This window comes from Tasmannia lanceolata, unplaced genomic scaffold, assembly GCF_043159265.1.
Source record: "Tasmannia lanceolata isolate RefF3 unplaced genomic scaffold, GAP_Taslan_0.1 ptg000013l, whole genome shotgun sequence".
Taxonomy (NCBI): Eukaryota; Viridiplantae; Streptophyta; class Magnoliopsida; order Canellales; family Winteraceae; genus Tasmannia; species Tasmannia lanceolata.
Window position 1 is genome coordinate 44,410,084 of NW_027518690.1, and position 16,397 is coordinate 44,426,480.

General features: G+C 48.9%; 1 protein-coding gene across 1 annotated transcript; it reads left to right on the top strand.

The window, feature by feature from the left end:
• The first annotated feature begins 11,674 nt into the window (after positions 1-11,674).
• LOC143890218 (uncharacterized) lies at positions 11,675-15,532 on the top strand. Its single transcript, XM_077394812.1, has 5 exons — positions 11,675-12,121; positions 12,349-12,531; positions 14,700-14,769; positions 14,871-14,942; positions 15,253-15,532. Exons 1-5 carry the CDS (start codon positions 11,846-11,848, stop codon positions 15,303-15,305), a joined length of 654 nt encoding a protein of 217 aa, XP_077250927.1. The 5' UTR covers positions 11,675-11,845; the 3' UTR covers positions 15,306-15,532.
• Positions 15,533-16,397: the final 865 nt, after the last annotated feature.

Genomic DNA, 16,397 nt, shown 5'->3' on the forward strand with positions numbered 1-16,397 from the left:
AGAACCCTGCCAAGCAACGTAGGGACGACAGGCCTCAGAGGAAGGAGAGCAGCCCGCCCCGGAAGGAAAGGAGCTCCCCCCGGCTCCGGAAGGAGAGGAGCCCCCCGCCGAGGGAGCGCTACACCCCGCTCACCGCATCCAGGGCCCAAATCTTGGCAGCCATTCGGAAGGAAGACTTCATCCGATGGCCGAAGAAGCAGACATCAGAGGCGGGCACGCAAGATATGTCCAGGTATTGCCGGTTCCATAAGAGTCACGGCCATGACACCAATGCATGCATTCATCTGAAGGAGGAGATCGAGCAGCTGATAAGCAGAGGGTACCTCGGAAGGTACTTAAAAAATAATGACAACAGAAGGGAGCGCCAGGACAACCCGAGGCCCAGAGATAGAAGCCCCCGAGACGCCCAACCTTTGGGCGACCGCATCCAAGCTCCTGCCCCGGCCATCCCCCCTCCTCAGGTACCTCAACCTCAACCTCAACCTCAACCTCATGGTGTTATTGGTATCATTTCAGGAGGGTCGACCGCGGGAGGGACCTCTTCATCGGCCCGCAGGACTTATGCCCGGCAGGTCAACGCCGTCCATGCCTGCAGCAAGAAGGCCAAGCCAGAGAACGAGATATCATTTTCAGAAGCAGATCTTGACGGCCTGATCCTCCCGCATGATGATGCCCTGGTCGTCACCATGCTAGTGGCGAACTGGGAAATGAAGAAGATCTTGGTCGACAATGGGAGCTCCGCAGACATCCTCTACTACCACGCCTTCGAGCAGATGCTGATCGGAACTGACCGTCTGAAGCCGGCCAACTCTGATCTGTTCGGGTTCTCAGGAGAAGTTGTCAAGGTTGAAGGGCAGATTGAGCTTCCAGTTCTTATCGAGGAGCCGCCCTGCCAGTCCTTCGCCATGGTGACCTTCCTGGTGGTGAAGGCCAAGTCGGCCTATAATGCCATTCTAGGACGCCCTGGCCAGAACCTCCTCCGAGCTATTCCCTCCGCTTATCATCAGAAGATGAAGTTCATTACGCCAGGAGGCGTAGGTGAAGTCAGAGGGGATCAGCCCCAATCAAGACGGTGCTATGCGGCGGCACTGAGAGGGAAGAATGCGTCTGAGTCTTTGCCAATCGAGCTGTATGATCTGAGAGACGAAGCGCAGATCACAGTCAACGAGCCCGCAGAGGACCTCATCTCTATTCAATTGAACAACGATGACGAACAGAGGGTTGTCCAGATCGGCTCTGCCTTGCCAGAGGCCGCGCAGCAGGATCTTGCTCAGTTCCTCAGAGCCAATGCAGATGTCTTTGCCTGGACTCCTTCAGACATGCCCGGCATCGACCCATCAATTAGCACCCATGAGCTCGGTGTCGATCAGACCTGCAAGCCCGTGAAGCAGAAGCGGAGGCACTTTGCACCAGAGAGGCGGAGAGCCATCAGAGAAGAGGTGGAAAGGCTTTTGAAGGCCAATTTCGTCCGCGAGATCCAGTACCCGGACTGGCTCGCGAATGTGGTGATGGTAAAAAAGTCCAATGGGAAGTGGAGGACCTGTATAGACTTCACAGACCTGAATAAGGCCTGCCCAAAGGACAGCTACCCACTCCCAAAAATAGATCAGCTCATTGACGCTACTGCAGGTCACGAGCTGCTCAGTTTCATGGATGCTTTCTCAGGATACAATCAGATCAGAATGTACGAGTCAGACATCCCGAAGACATCGTTTGTGACTGACCAGGGAACCTATTGCTATCGGGTGATGCCTTTCGGACTGAAGAATGCAGGAGCCACTTACCAGCGGCTCGTCAACAAGCTGTTCAGAAATAAGATCGGCCGGAACATGGAGGTCTACGTTGATGATATGCTAGTGAAGAGCAGAAGTGCTTCCAACCACGTCTCCGACCTCAAAGAGGCCTTCCAAGTCTTGAGGGAACACAACATGAAGCTTAATCCGACTAAGTGTACGTTTGGCGTCGGGGCAGGCAAATTCCTGGGCTTCATGGTAAGCCAGAGAGGAATAGAGGCAAATCCAGAGAAGATCAAGGCAGTAATGGAGCTGACTCCTCCCAATACTATCAGAGAAGTGCAGCGGCTGACCGGGCTGGTGGCAGCCCTGGGGCGGTTTATTTCCAAGTCCGTCGAAAGATGCCTCCCGTTCTTCAACGCGGTCAAAGGCATAAAAACCGCGCCCTGGACTCCGGAATGCCAAGCAGCGTTCGAGGAGCTGAAGCAGTACTTATCCTCTCCCCCTTTGTTGTCCATGCCAGAGCCAGGAGAAGAGCTGATTCTGTATCTCTCAGCGGGACCCTTGGCAGTTGCAGCAGTACTGATCAGAGAAGAGTCTAACCAGCAAAAGCCGATCTACTATGTCAGCAAGGTCCTCCACGATGCCGAGACCAGATATCAGCGAGTAGAGAAGCTAGTATACGCCCTCATTATGGCGGCCAGGAAGCTAAGGCCGTACTTCCAGGCGCACACGATCAGGGTCTTGACAGGACAGCCCCTTAGACAGATCCTCCACCGGCCAGACACTTCAGGCCGACTTGTCAAGTGGGCCGTGGAGCTCAGCGAGTTTGATATCAAGTATCTCCCCAGGCCGGCAATCAAAGCTCAGATTCTCGCAGACTTCATAGCTGAGTGCACAGTTCCGGATCCAGACCCCGGGTTGGTAGCAGTTCCTTCTCCAGAAGCAGAGCTGGCTGTACCCGAGCCGCGAATCTTTTCCAGAGCAGCACCGCCCCCCGGGACTGAGTCCGCCATCGCGCATCCAGATTTGGAAGAGCCGCTCTGGGAAGTGTATGTGGACGGGTCATCGAACAAGACAGGGTGTGGTGCAGGACTAGTTCTCACTGGACCGGAGGACTTCGTCCTGAATTATGCCCTGAGGTTTGGTTTCCGTGCGTCCAACAATGAAGCAGAATATGAAGCGCTCATAGCCGGAATGAATCTCGCTATACAGACCCGTGCTCAGAGGTTGAAGGCGTACTGCGATTCACAGCTGGTCGTCTGTCAGATCCAGGGGGTATATGAAGCCCGTGAAGAGCGGATGATCAAGTACTTGGGAAGGGTTCGCAGTCTGGCTGATAAGTTCAAAAGCTTTGAGGTCGTCAGAGTCCCCCGAACAGAGAATGTAAAGGCGGATGTGCTATCAAAGCTTGCAGCATCAGGTTACACCGCTCTCAGAGAAATTCGCATGGAGTTCCTGAAGAGGTCTAGTATCGATGGCCAGTCCGTCGTAGTAATGCAGATCGACGATGAGCCGTGCTAGATGGATGAGATCATCAGGTATCTGCGCAGCGGAGAGCTCCCGGGAGAGAAAAAGGAGGCCCGTAAGGTCATGCAGCGGGCAGCAAGGTTTTCACTGGACGGCGAGACTCTGTACAAGAGGTCGTATACCCTCCCGTATCTAAAGTGTCTCCGCCCCAGTGATGCCTTGTTAGCCCTGCAGGAAACCCATGAAGGAATCTGCGGAGAGCACCTCAGGGGCAAGGCCCTCGCCATTAAAGTCCTCCTGAGAGGTTTGTACTGGCCTACATTGAGGAAGGACGCTCTGAGCCTTGTAAAAAAGTGTGAGAAGTGCCAGAAGTTCTCTCCGGCCGTCCACCAGCCCCCCGTTCCGATGGCCCCGATCATCAGTCCTCTTCCCTTCGCAGTCTGAGGAATGGATATTCTGGGCCCCTTCCCGCCGGCCTCTGGAGGCCGTGAGTTCGTCGTTGTCACCATCGATTATTTCACCAAGTGGGTAGAAGCAGAGCCTCTGGCCAAGATCACAGAGCAGAATGTACAGAACTTCTTCTGGAAATCAGTAGTGTGCAGGTTCGGAATCCCCCGGGTCCTCATAACGGATAATGGCAAGCAGTTTGACTCAAGGAACTTCTGAAAGTTTTGTTCAGACCTGCAGATAGAGCAGAGGTTCACATCTGTGGCACATCCCCAGACGAATGGGCAGACAGAGGTGACGAACAGGACCCTGTTGCAGGGGATAAAGAAGAGACTGGATGGCAAGGCCGGGCGTTGGGCTGACGAACTGTATCATGTGCTCTGGGCGTATCGGACTACTCCGCGCACTGCTACAGGCGAGTCGCCCTTCAATCTTTCCTTTGGAACAGAAGCAGTAATCCCGGTTGACATCGGCGTCCCCTCCCCAAGGATCGTCCATTTCAATGAGCGGCTCAACGGGGACGGACTCCGTGCCAACCTTGACTTGCTTGAAGAAGTTCGTGAGGAGTCTCAGATCAGGACCGCAGCCTATAAGCAGAAAGTGTCTAGATATCATGACGTCAAGATCCGACCAAGAGAATTCCGTGCCGGCCACCTAGTCCTGAGGAAGGCCTCCGTCTCCCAACCAAGAAGAGTAGGCAAGCTCTCTCCGACCTGGGAAGGGCCGTACCGAGTCAAAGAAGTCGTCCGCCCAGGAAGCTATCGGCTAGAGTCCCTTGACGAACAGATGCTACCGCACGCCTGGAATTCTAGAAATCTTCGGATCTACTATCAGTAATTTTGTTTGCCTTCGTACACTTGTAAAGAACTGCTGTAATTATTCAAGTTCCGAAATGAATAAAATAAGCTTCCCAAACAAGTGTCCCTCTTTGAGTCACTTATATAAACGCCAACATACAGCACTGGACCACTCCAGCTCATCCTAGTGGCTTGGAGATCAGTTCCAGCCGAGGACGCCCGCAGTGGAAACCACCTTCGAAGATTCTAAGTGTTTGCGTACGGAGCTCCCAGCTCGGTTCTCGCAGACCTAGTACGAACAGTAGTGGTGCACTCCGGCTCATCCTAGTGGCTTGGAGATCAGTTCCAGCCGAGGACGCCCGCAGTGGAAACCACCTTCGAAGATTCTAAGTGTTTGCGTACGGAGCTCCCAGCTCGGTTCTCGCAGACCTAGGACGAACAGTAGTGGTGCACTCCGGCTCATCCTAGTGGCTTGGAGATCAGTTCCAGCCGAGGACGCCCGCAGTGGAAACCACCTTCGAAGATTCTAAGTGTTTGCGTACGGAGCTCCCAGCTCGGTTCTCGCAGACCTAGGACGAACAGTAGTGGTGCACTCCGGCTCATCCTAGTGGCTTGGAGATCAGTTCCAGCCGAGGACGCCCGCAGTGGAAACCACCTTCGAAGATTCTAAGTGTTTGCGTACGGAGCTCCCAGCTCGGTTCTCGCAAACCTAGTACGAACAGTAGTGGTGCACTCCGGCTCATCCTAGTGGCTTGGAGATCAGTTCCAGCCGAGGACGCCCGCAGTGGAAACCACCTTCCAAGATTCTAAGTGTTTGCGTACGGAGCTCCCAGCTCGGTGCTTGCAGACCTTCTCGATCGTTAAAGTGGGGTTGAAGTGGTCCACTCCGACTCGTTGTAAATGGCTCACAGACCTTCTCCGTCGACGACGGACAACCACTCCGGCTCGACAGAAAGAGAAGGAAGCAGCATATAAATTATGCGTACAAAAGTGTATTTGTATTCATCGTATTCATATTACAAAATTGCTCTCTTCGCCGAGCTGGCTTACAAAGAATGGGCCTTACGAACCGTGCAAAGAAACATGCCACCAAAAAGAAAGATAGGAGCAAGAGGGCTGCTACTCAGGCCTCCTCGTCGGCCACTTCCTCGGTGACGACCTCTGTAGGAGTGAGGGCTGCAAGCTCGCCGACCTCAGTAGAGGAGACTACGGCCACAGTCACCTCCGCATCCATCTCAACAGGCCGGGAGGCGTCCGGTTCGTCTTCGTCTTCATCATCCTCCCCCTCCGGAGGTGCATACGGAACGGTCAGTCCGTCCAGAGAAACGCCCGGGTGAAGCCTCTTCACCTGCTCGGAGCAGAGAAGGAAACCCGCCCTATAGGCCTGGAGGCCCAAGTCGAAGTGCTGAGCCTCCTTCCTCTCCTCGGTCTCCTTCACGGCCTTCTCCACGGCCGCCTTCTCCTTCTTTCCGGCCCTCTCCGTCGAAATTAGGAGATCCTGCACGGCCTGGTTCTTGACCCTCTGCAGTTCGTCCTGTAAGCTGTTGAGTTCGGCTTCTTTGATCTGGACGGCTTCGGTAAGCTCGTTGTTCTCTTTCTGGAGCTGGGCCTTCTCGGACTCGATCTTTGTGATCGTCTCAGAGAAGAGATATCGTTTCTTAGCCATGTCTCTCGAGTAGACTTGGAGTTGATAGAGGGCGGAGCTGATTGCCGCTTCGCAGGTCTCCGGCACCTCTTTCTCGACTTCTAACCGGTCGCGTGGGAGGACGCCCTTGTACATCAATTCCGTGGCCACCCGGGTATCCCCCAGACCGGTGTCCGTTTTCTGCACGGCCCAGTTCGGGCGGAAGACGTTGTCGCCTCCAACCGTCGTGGCGGCAGCAATGCCCAGAACTGCCCCGCCGTGTTGCGGCCCTGTCATCCCTCCAGACCTGGAGCTCTGTCCCGTGGTATCTGCCCGGCTCGATAGGGCGAGCTTATGCGTCGCCCGGCTGCTTTTCAGAGGCTTAGCCAGTGCGACCATCGGCGGAGTCGACTCCGGCGCCTTCCTCTTCTTGCCCTTGGCTTGGGGCTGCTCCTGCGCCGAGGACGCTTGGGAGGTCTGCTTGATTTTGTCCAACAGGGACATCTGCTTCACCATTTCTGAGAGAGAGAACAGAACGCAGTCAGAACTATGAAAAATTGAAGAGCAGTTCAAAAAAAAAAAAATGCTGGCCTAAAAAGTCTACGTACGTGCCGGCGTTGCACGACTGACCCCGAGCGCTACCAGCTCGGCCTCCTCTTCGAATTCTGAGCAGTGTATTTGACCTCGCTTGAGCTCTTCTTTGATCAGAGCGAAGGTCATGTGGTCATAGTCCTCAAGGGCTGGTTTCTTACTAAGGAGAAGAGTGTCCGGCGTTCTCCATTGTAATGAGAACGGCCAGTGGGAGCCCGGCTCGGTGTCCTTTACGTAGAAAAACCTGTTCTTTCATGTGTGAATGGAAGTAGGTATCCCAGTGATCATTCTTACTTCGGGCCTCTGGCTGATGTAGATCCAGCCGCCGTCCTTATGCCTCTTCAGGTGCGCACACATCCTGAAGACGGGCACGGTGGGGTTCCTACGGAGCCGGACTCCCAGAAGGTACAAGAAGCCGACCAGCGTTCTCCAAGAGTTTGGGACGACCTGTGTAACCGCCAGCCCGTAATAATTCAGTACGTCAACAAAAAAGGGGTGGAAGGGGAGCCTAAGTCCGGCCCGTAAGGCCTCTTCATATAGGCAGAGGTCTGCGCTATCGTTGCTGGCCCGGTCCCCTTCAACGGCCGCTCTCAAAATATACCGACCAGGAATACAGTATTTGTCCCTGACGGTCTGAAGTTTGCCTGGCCATAGATGGTTCACCTCGTACAGGGCCCCGATGTTATACTGTGGGTTGGCTTCCATCTGTGCCTCCGCTATCACCTCGACAGGCATGCGCGGCGAGCGAGGAACTACCGTTTCAACGTCTTCTTCATCGTCGCTGGTTTCTACCCGGTCCGGTCCGTCCCCACGGACCGGGATTGTGTCTAAGTCCACGATCACTTCCTCACCGCTCTCCTCGTCTAGTACGATTACTATCTCTTCGTCCTCAACACCGGCCTCCATAGGTGAGGCCGGCATCGCCCTCTCTGACGCCCCGGACCCCGTAGTGGTACTGGTCGAACCGGACTCCTTTGAGCTAGAGTCCGAGTCCGAACTAGTGCTAGACATTAAAAGGGAAGAAAAGAAAAGCTAAAAGAGATTACCGAACCGAAGTGTTGGACGAAGATCTCCGGGCTCACTGATCCGAAGCGGGCAGAAAACTTGAATAGCCGAGCAGAAGAGGAGGAGAGTAAAAGATGAAAAGTAAATAATGAAGAGTAAACTTCGGTATATATAGAGAGGCTGGGAAGAGCGGGAAAAATCCCGCCCTTTTCCCGCCAGCCGGAGTGCGCCACGTCACCTGCCGCATTAAATGCGCCGTTCGCATTAAATGCGCCGTCCGCATTAAATACGAGGCACAGGTTCCAAAGCGCTAGAAGACAAAAGACCTGCCCGGCTGGCCGTCCACAGCCCTAGCCGGACAGGATATGGCGCAATCGCTAGACGACAAAGCGCTAGAAGGCAAAAGACCTGCCCGGCTAGCCGGACAGGATATGGCGCAATCGCTAGACGACAAAGCGCTAGAAGACAAAAGACCTGCCCGGCTGGCCGTCCACAGCCTTAGCCGGACAGGATATGGCGCGATCGCTAGACGACAAAGCGCTAGACGACAAGAGACCTGCCCGGCTAGCCGGACAGGATATGGCGCAATCGCTAGACGACAAAGCGCTAGAAGACAAAAGACCTGCCCGGCTAGCCGGACAGGATATGGCGCAATCGCTAGACAACAAAGCGCTAGAAGGCAAAAGACCTGCCCGGCTAGCCGGACAGGATATGGCGCATTCGCTAGACGACAAAAGCGCTAGAAGACAAAAGACCTGCCCGGCTGGCCGTCCACAGCCTTAGCCGGACAGGATATGGCGCGATCGCTAGACGACAAAGCGCTAGACGACAAAAGACCTGCCCGGCTAGCCGGGCAGGATATGGCGCATTCGCTAGACGACAAAAGCGCTAGAAGACAAAAGACCTGCCCGGCTGGCCGTCCACAGCCTTAGCCGGACAGGATATGGCGCGATCGCTAGACGACAAAGCGCTAGATGACAAAAGACCTGCCCGGCTGGCCGTCCACAGCCTTAGCCGGACAGGATCGCATGAACCGCATGAACCAATTACGCCCGGCTATGACGCCCAGGAAGCCTGGCCGGCCAGACTTCTGGTCCAAAATTTGGCCGTGGCCGTACTGGATAACCGAGAGCCTTCTGCCCGGCCGTGCTCCTTCAGGCCAAACTTCAAGGCCAGGTCAGGGCGCCCGGAGGCTCCTGTCCGGCCACGATTCCTCCTAGCTGAATCTGAGTCCGGCCTGAGCTGCCCATAGGCCTTAAGGCCGGTCAGACGCTGTCTTTACCTTCTCTTTGCTTCTTCTAGCCACTCTCATGGCTCGAAGAACCAGGGGGCAACTGATGGGGTCCGGACTCAGCACTGATGGAATCCGGACTCAGCACTGATGGGTCCGAACTCAGCGTCCAATTGGCTGCTAGCACGTGGCCCTCACAAGGACCGTTGGAAGGCCAACACCTGTCCCTACTAGGTATGACACCTGGACCAATCAGGGACTTCCACCTGCCCTCCTTAGGTATGAGACCTGGTCCATACAGAGGCCACCACCTGTCTTGGACAGGTGGCTCAGAACTACCACCTGTCCTAGACAGGTGGCTCAGAATCACTATAAATAGCCTTCACTTGTACTAAGGTGAGGGTCCTGAAATCTGAGAATCAAAACTCTAAGCTTTTGCTCTGACATTGCTCTGCACTCCTGCTCATACTGACTTGAGTGTCGAAGCGCCCGTCCGGAGTATCACTCCGGGTTGGTCCTCTGACCCTTTTCTTTCTTGTCTGTACCCTTGTGCAGCGCAGGACTCCACCAGCCCTTCAGCTGTGACTTGTTAGCTCGGACCATCCAGCCCTACCATAACCTGTTACCAATTTTAGACCTAACACGAGATATCATTCCCTTTTATATATTTTGATTTAGATCTGTTAGAGTTTTGGTACCATAATTCGCAGTCCATTGGTTCGCAGTCCATTGGTCGGATAGTTACGTCTGCCTGATTGGTATGGGCAGGAAACAATCCAGGGCGTCTGCCTGATTGGTATGTGTAGGAAACAATCCGGGGCGTCTGGAAACCGGTGCTCATTCTAGATGAGGTCCAATTTGGTTTTCATCGTGTCTGTAAGGCTTTAGGAATTGCTAGTTTCAGCTCTAGCTCTAGCTGTAGAGGGATACTACAATTGTTTTTTTTCCTGTACTTTTTTTCTTTTTTTTTTCGTTTTTTTGTATGTGTGTTGCGTTGGGGGGTGGGGGTGGGGGTGGGAGTGTCTGCCTGCTGTATTTTTTCTCTCTTATTAATAAAATTTAAATTGCTTGCCCGGTTTGGTTTGGAAATCTTAATGCCATAATGCCTTTCAAAGCCTCCTAGACATTGTCCTACATTCCTATTGTGATATTTCTTGCTCAGAAGAATACCCATGTTGTGGTAATTCCACCCAGAAGGTAATGGGTTACCCCTAAAGCGTGTCCTTGACAATGCTCATGGCTAGGCTGAGTAGCTCAAGCATTCAATCAATATTTGATTGCGTGGGTGATTTGTTTTTCTTTATAGATCTCATATTGTAAAAAATAAAAGTTGGGTAACCCCGCCACCTGTATAAATTCTAAATCCCAGGTTAAGAAATGTAATCCGAAGACCGGAGGGGAAGGGACTGAGATGACACCGGATGTTGGATCCCGTAGGGTCTGTTTGGATATGCGGTATAGCCTGTAGTAGAGTAAGTAGTCAACAGTGAGGACTCAAGCATTGGATTTGCTTAGAATTACCTCAAAGAATAGTGGTAAGTAGCATTCGGTTGCCCGGCATAAACTAGCAGATTAGGAGACTAAGTAGGGGTCATTACCGAGAGAGAGAGATGGCATGCCAAATCCAAACAAAATTTCGACTGTTGCTGGGATTTTTTTTTGGCAATGGATCCAGAAAGCTTGATAAGTGTGGGGCCCTCTAAGCAGCATTCATGAATCAGGTCGTGAATCCGGTCGTACCCATCCCCTTCCCATGGAAAGAGATAGACCTGGCAAACGGGTGGGTCGGGCCGGGTCAACCCGCGGGTGATGCGGGTGCGGGTCGGGTGAGGAAATGACCCGCATTTTTGCGGGTCAGAATTTAGGTGACCCGCGCGGCCCGCGGGTCACCCGCAAATTCAAACAGTTGCTTATTTTGGGAAATGTTATCACTGGATTTTGATGAGGGCGGTATGGCCGGCACCGTGGGATGATCCAAACCGTCCATTAGATGGCCCACAGGCTAAATAGGTGTTGCCCCAAAAATCATTTCAATAGGTTGATCCTAACCCTCCGATCTATAGAGGGTTAGGATCAAGTGATCAACCCTCTAACATTCAAATCGGAGGGTTGGGATCAACCTATGGTGCTAGCCATTACCTATTCAGGCATTAAACCCTTAAAAAATAGATTAGCATGACAAAATCACCATCCTTGGCATTGGAAAAAAAAAGCCATCTAACTAGATTAACATAACAAAATCACCACCCTTAAAAAAGCGGGTACCCGCGGGTTGACCCGACCCGACCCGTGTTTTTGAGGGTTGGGTCACCCGCGGGTTAGTTTTGACGGGTCACTAAAACTCAGACCCGTGCCCGCAAATTTGCGGGCGGGTACGGGTCGCGTTTGCCAGGTCTAGAAAGAGATGGGGCCAACCTCATTGGCATGTTTCATATTTGGTTCCCACCTTTGGACAATGTATATCCACTGCAAAGGAGAGGACAAAACATCCTAATCTTCCGTCCCTGTTTCACATGGGGGTCCTTTGTTCTTCTTTGATGAATAATCAACAAAGACATTAGTGAACAGGGGATAAGGTAATTTCAAGATACACTTGTCCTAGTAGATAGTTAATAATACCAAAAGCAGCTTCTCCAAGAATTCCTGTCACTACCACCATCACAAATATCTTTTAACAAGATGCTCTCATGCTTATCCCCTTCCCAATCTTCAACATATGATCTTATCCGCACACTGTTTGAACTATTACAATACATTTAAGTCCTCCTTGATTCTTACAGATTACCTACCTGCATCTCTCAAGGGGAGGGTCCATACTGCATTATTACATACAAAAAGACACGAACAGAAATACAAGAGCGAGTGAGTTTTAAGACTGAAGTTGAGCAAGGACTGTATTCTAAGAAAAGAAACGAAAAACAGAGAAGGCTTTGAAGAATAAGAGAAAATGGCATGTGAATCGGTTGGATTTGGAAGCTTGCTTTTACCTCGCTCTCCAACAATATTATCACCAAGAAACATCAAAAACCTCTCTATACCTATAACGGCTAGCTTTACCAGGAATGGTTTTCCCATGCAAAAGCTTTGGGCTTCTTCTGTTGATAGAGTTGAGCTGGACGAGAACCCAGAAGGGATTATCTCTGGAGAATGGCCTGATAATTTTTCCTTACTCAGCTACGATGATTTAAGAGCATATTTCGAACCAGAGATCTTCAAGGAGAAGGTTTTCCTCTCTCTCTCTCTCTCAACTAAGCCTTTGTCCCAAACTAGTTGGGGTCAGCTAATGAATCATTTAGAAAATTTTCATGAAGAAGGTGAAATGATCTACCCGTCTCAAATTGACTAAGTCTAATCTTGACATTAGTTGGGTTCGTCTACATGGATCATTTTCCTCTCTCTCTCTCTCATTTTTTTTGTTAGGGTTTTCTTATTTTTGCGATTGTTTTGTAGATGCAACCATCTGCTCGTCTGGCAGAGATTATGTCCACGTTAATCCGGACGGCTACTGCTGATCACACTTTGGCAGAGATCGATCATTACTTTGAGGAGGTTTCGGGGCTTCCTGTCATTGATGATGAGTTGAGATGCATTGGAGTTGTATCCAAGAGAGACAAGGCTAAAGCTTCAGATGGGGTCAGTTCTCTCTGTTAATTATCTCTGTTTTGCCTTTCTTGCCCTCCCAATTTCAGTTAGAAATCTCGAATTGAAGGCTTCTTTGTGTGGATTTTATGAATTGAATCGTGGGTTGGTATTAAAAGATGCATATGCCTCACTTCTATTGATCAAAACTATACATTTATATGTGAATACTGCTTCCTCCTGATTGCTAATTGAGTTTTTCTTGGGTACTAGGTGTTGGTTTTGATGTTGGCTTGACAATTAAATGTCCTGCACAACGTTCACTCTGAATAGAAGACAGCCTGATCATAATTTTTGGATTTCTTGAAATTTACCATATCATGATTTGTCTAATGTCTACAATTTCCAACAAGTTCAGTTGAAGGCTGTGAGGTTAACTTTGTTGTCAGTCTGTCATTCAAAATTCTCAAATGAGGCCTTCTACTCTCTTTAACTCTGCCCCTTTGATTTACTCTAATCCCAGTGTTAAGAGTAGATATATATGCTGCATAAGCTTATGGATTTAGATTTCTAGGCTGCATAAGCTTAATACCATTCAAAAAAAGAAGAAGAAGAAGAGTTCATACATAAGCTGCATAAGGTCCCTTGGAAGGACTGTGGGCCTCCCTGCTTATAGATTTCTAGGATTTAGAAGTTCAAAATTTGGCCTTAAAATCCTTCCTAGCGAACAATCTCCTCTCATGCCTCCATGTTTTTTAGTTTAATCGAATCACAGCTAAGAATTGGGATGTGAAACCTTTTAATGATGACGACCCATGAGAAACAAACATTAATATAAATGACTCACATGAGCTTGGCGGGGCAGAAAAGAAATTTAAAGAGAATGTAGATGTTGCATCTTCAACATATGCACGCGACACTGAGTTGGATATGTGCAACATCCCTTTTAAGATTGGGGAATAGGGTTATGTGTTGTGTTGTGACAGTCTTCATTCCACGATCACGAGTATGATTGGATGGGCACTCTCATAATCAATGTCAGCAATGTTCTTTTCGATGAGGACTTGTCCTATTTAGCTGTTTTCCTATTTGTACTGTCTCACTTTTGCATGGAGTCTAAAGATAGCAAGACAGTACTAAAGACTTTCACTCCTAATCCTAAACTTTTTACCCTAAGCTTTTAGTAATTAGCTTCTTCTTGGCTATTTGCATATTGGAAATAATCAAACCACTTTGCTTATGTTCTTCACCGCAGAGAGTGATATTTTTGTTACCATACTGTTTTATCACGAGAAGGACTTGCAATGGCAACATTTAGCATGCACACACACACGTGCGCACACTCCCTCACTCTCTCATTAGAGTGGGATTTCAAGGGTTAACCTGGTCTTTTGTACTTTTATCACCATAAGAACTTACAATGGCAGCGCACTGCAGAACAGTTAGGCCAACAAGTAGATTGAATGATGAACTTGAGTTTCCATCCATTCTAGTGAATCTCTAGTAGTGTTTGAAGTTAGAACTGGCAGAATTGGGGAAACTTTCCTGCTGTATATTTTATTTTTTTGTTTTACTTTTTTTTTATAAGAAATCTAGGGTTACCATGACTTCAAGGTTTCGGCACAGAGAATCTTCCATTTGAGTTATGAGGTCATCCTCAAATGAGTTGTGAGCAACCGAATTCTCAAAGTAAATTGCTGGGATTTCTCTGGATCTAGAGATATAGATGCAAAAGGATGAACATAATGTGTTTTCTAATGATGATATGGCATCGCAGAGTGATCCACTGTTCTAATAATGCTTCAGGTTCTTTATAGAGCCTATCCATGAGTGCCGGCGTGTTGATTTTGGATTAGTAGAGGACCTTGGACCATCAACGTGGGTATCATCTGTTCTCTTTGGTGAGAGGAATACTCATCAGTTTCCCAGCAGAGATTAATACGTCAACCTTTATGGGGCAGTTTACAGAGCTCTCGGGTTTTAATAATACCTGTTAGAAGCCAAACATTTTTAAAGTTGAAGGGACAATTCTGTATATAGGTTTTGTAATGGTATTCTTGTAAATAGGTGTTACAGTGCATTCTTAGAACTTGTAGCACAAGACTGCCACACTGTCTTACTTGAGATGGAATCTTGTTTACCAAGTTGGTCTGGTTTCATATTCCTTAATAATGGCCTAAACATTAGAACTCTGCTTTCTGTTTTCACTTATGGGTACACAGCTGAAGTCGAAGGTGGGGGAAATCATGTCATCTCCGGCCATAACACTGTCACCCGACAAAACAGTTCTGGGTAATGTTATCTATCTGCTTCCCTTTCGTTTTCCTTTCTTGGACAATGACCACTTGTGCTGTGGTGACTTAAAGAGATTGTTGTTCCTCATATCATTGCAGATGCTGCAGCTTTGATGCTTAAGGCGAAGATCCACAGGATACCAATCGTGAACAAAGAAGGCCAAGTCGTTGGTAAGAATTATAATAGGAAAATGATACAAGAACCGAGCATATAACCGGCTCTGTACCCAACAACCAAAATCTGCCATCTGTACACAAAAATTACCATTTTGGTGACTTTCCCAGTTTAAGATAAACAAGGGGAAGCAGTTGTCCGTCTCATGATGTCGTGGCAAGAACCGATTTGTTAGGTTTCCTAGTCAGTTTTATCACCGGTTTTCTTAGCATTACTCATTAAGTATAGAGCTGTGTTATCTTTCGTATGAAAAGCTTATTAGATAGTTCTCTGATTAGTCTTAATAAATTCTGGATGTGAAAACAGGTATGGTTACTCGTACAGACATTTTCCAAGCACTGGAGGGCTTGCCGGCATGAGTATTTTCCCTATATTTTCGGTGAGGATGGAAATGGAAACATTTCAGTCATTTCTTGTCGTTTTTGGTGGAAAATTAATACCATGGTTGGTGCGTTTGTAAATTAGAAGTCGCTACTTAGCTTTTAATCTATGTATATAAATGTGCAACTTAGCTTTTAATCTATGTATATAAATGTATGAACTTGCCTTGTACATTAATAGGATTTGTACCAAGTATTTTGTGGCATGCTTGCCTGCCTATCAGTAACATGATGTGCTTGTGTCTTTTCAAAGTTTGTTTGAGAAAGTATTCGGAGTAGGGAAAACGGGAAAAAATTGAAAATGGAAATGAAACGAAGGCTGGTAGGACGCACCAAAACTGCAATGCGCTGGCCCATATCAGAATGTGGTTTTTCTTACGCAGAGCTGGGGGGGGGGGGGGGGTGGGTGTTGTAAGTATTTTTTATCTTTTTATGCTATTAGGCTTAGTTAAATGGGGGACTTCTTGCCATTTGAGTGACTTTTTCATTAGAAGAAATTGGAGGTATGATAATTGCATTTTGGGCTTCTTACTCCAGCAGGAGAGCGTGATTTCTATCCTTGGGATAATTGCAAAGCCTTGAAGCAAGATCTGCAAGGAACTTGCTTGCTGTGATTTTTCCTATTACCCTCCTTGTTTCAAGCAAGGATTTACATGCCCTTGATGAACTAGGGTAGATCTAGTTGTCAGCTCATTTGGGACGAAATTACCTAGTCTCAAATACCTTTTTTTTAATTGAGGCTCAAAATTGGACGTAAAATTTGTTTTATGTTCATTTTTACAACATAAAATAAATTTTACGTCGAAAGAAATGGAGTCTGAATGTACAACTTCATTTTCATTCTTAGATTATTTTTTTGGAAAAAAGGTTTATGAGCTCGAGCACAGATAGCTTATCTGCGCTCGAGTGCTGATAAATCATGTGGGCTCACATTTATGGCGTGATCCGAAGCATCCATTTGGAAGGCACTTCCATAGATAGGGTGTGTACCAAAAATCAGATCCATTGGATCATCCTAACCCATCCAATAGTGAGGGGGAAATGGACAGATACTGTTTGTCACAAATCTGC

Excerpts from the sequence above, each read along its gene's own strand:
- LOC143890218 (XM_077394812.1), top strand. The coding sequence starts at position 11,846 with ATGGCATGTGAATCGGTTGGATTTGGAAGCTTGCTTTTACCTCGCTCT. Across the intron at positions 12,122-12,348 it reads CAGAGATCTTCAAGGAGAAG|ATGCAACCATCTGCTCGTCT; the intron begins GTTTTCCTCTCT and ends ATTGTTTTGTAG. Across the intron at positions 14,943-15,252 it reads CAAAGAAGGCCAAGTCGTTG|GTATGGTTACTCGTACAGAC; the intron begins GTAAGAATTATA and ends ATGTGAAAACAG.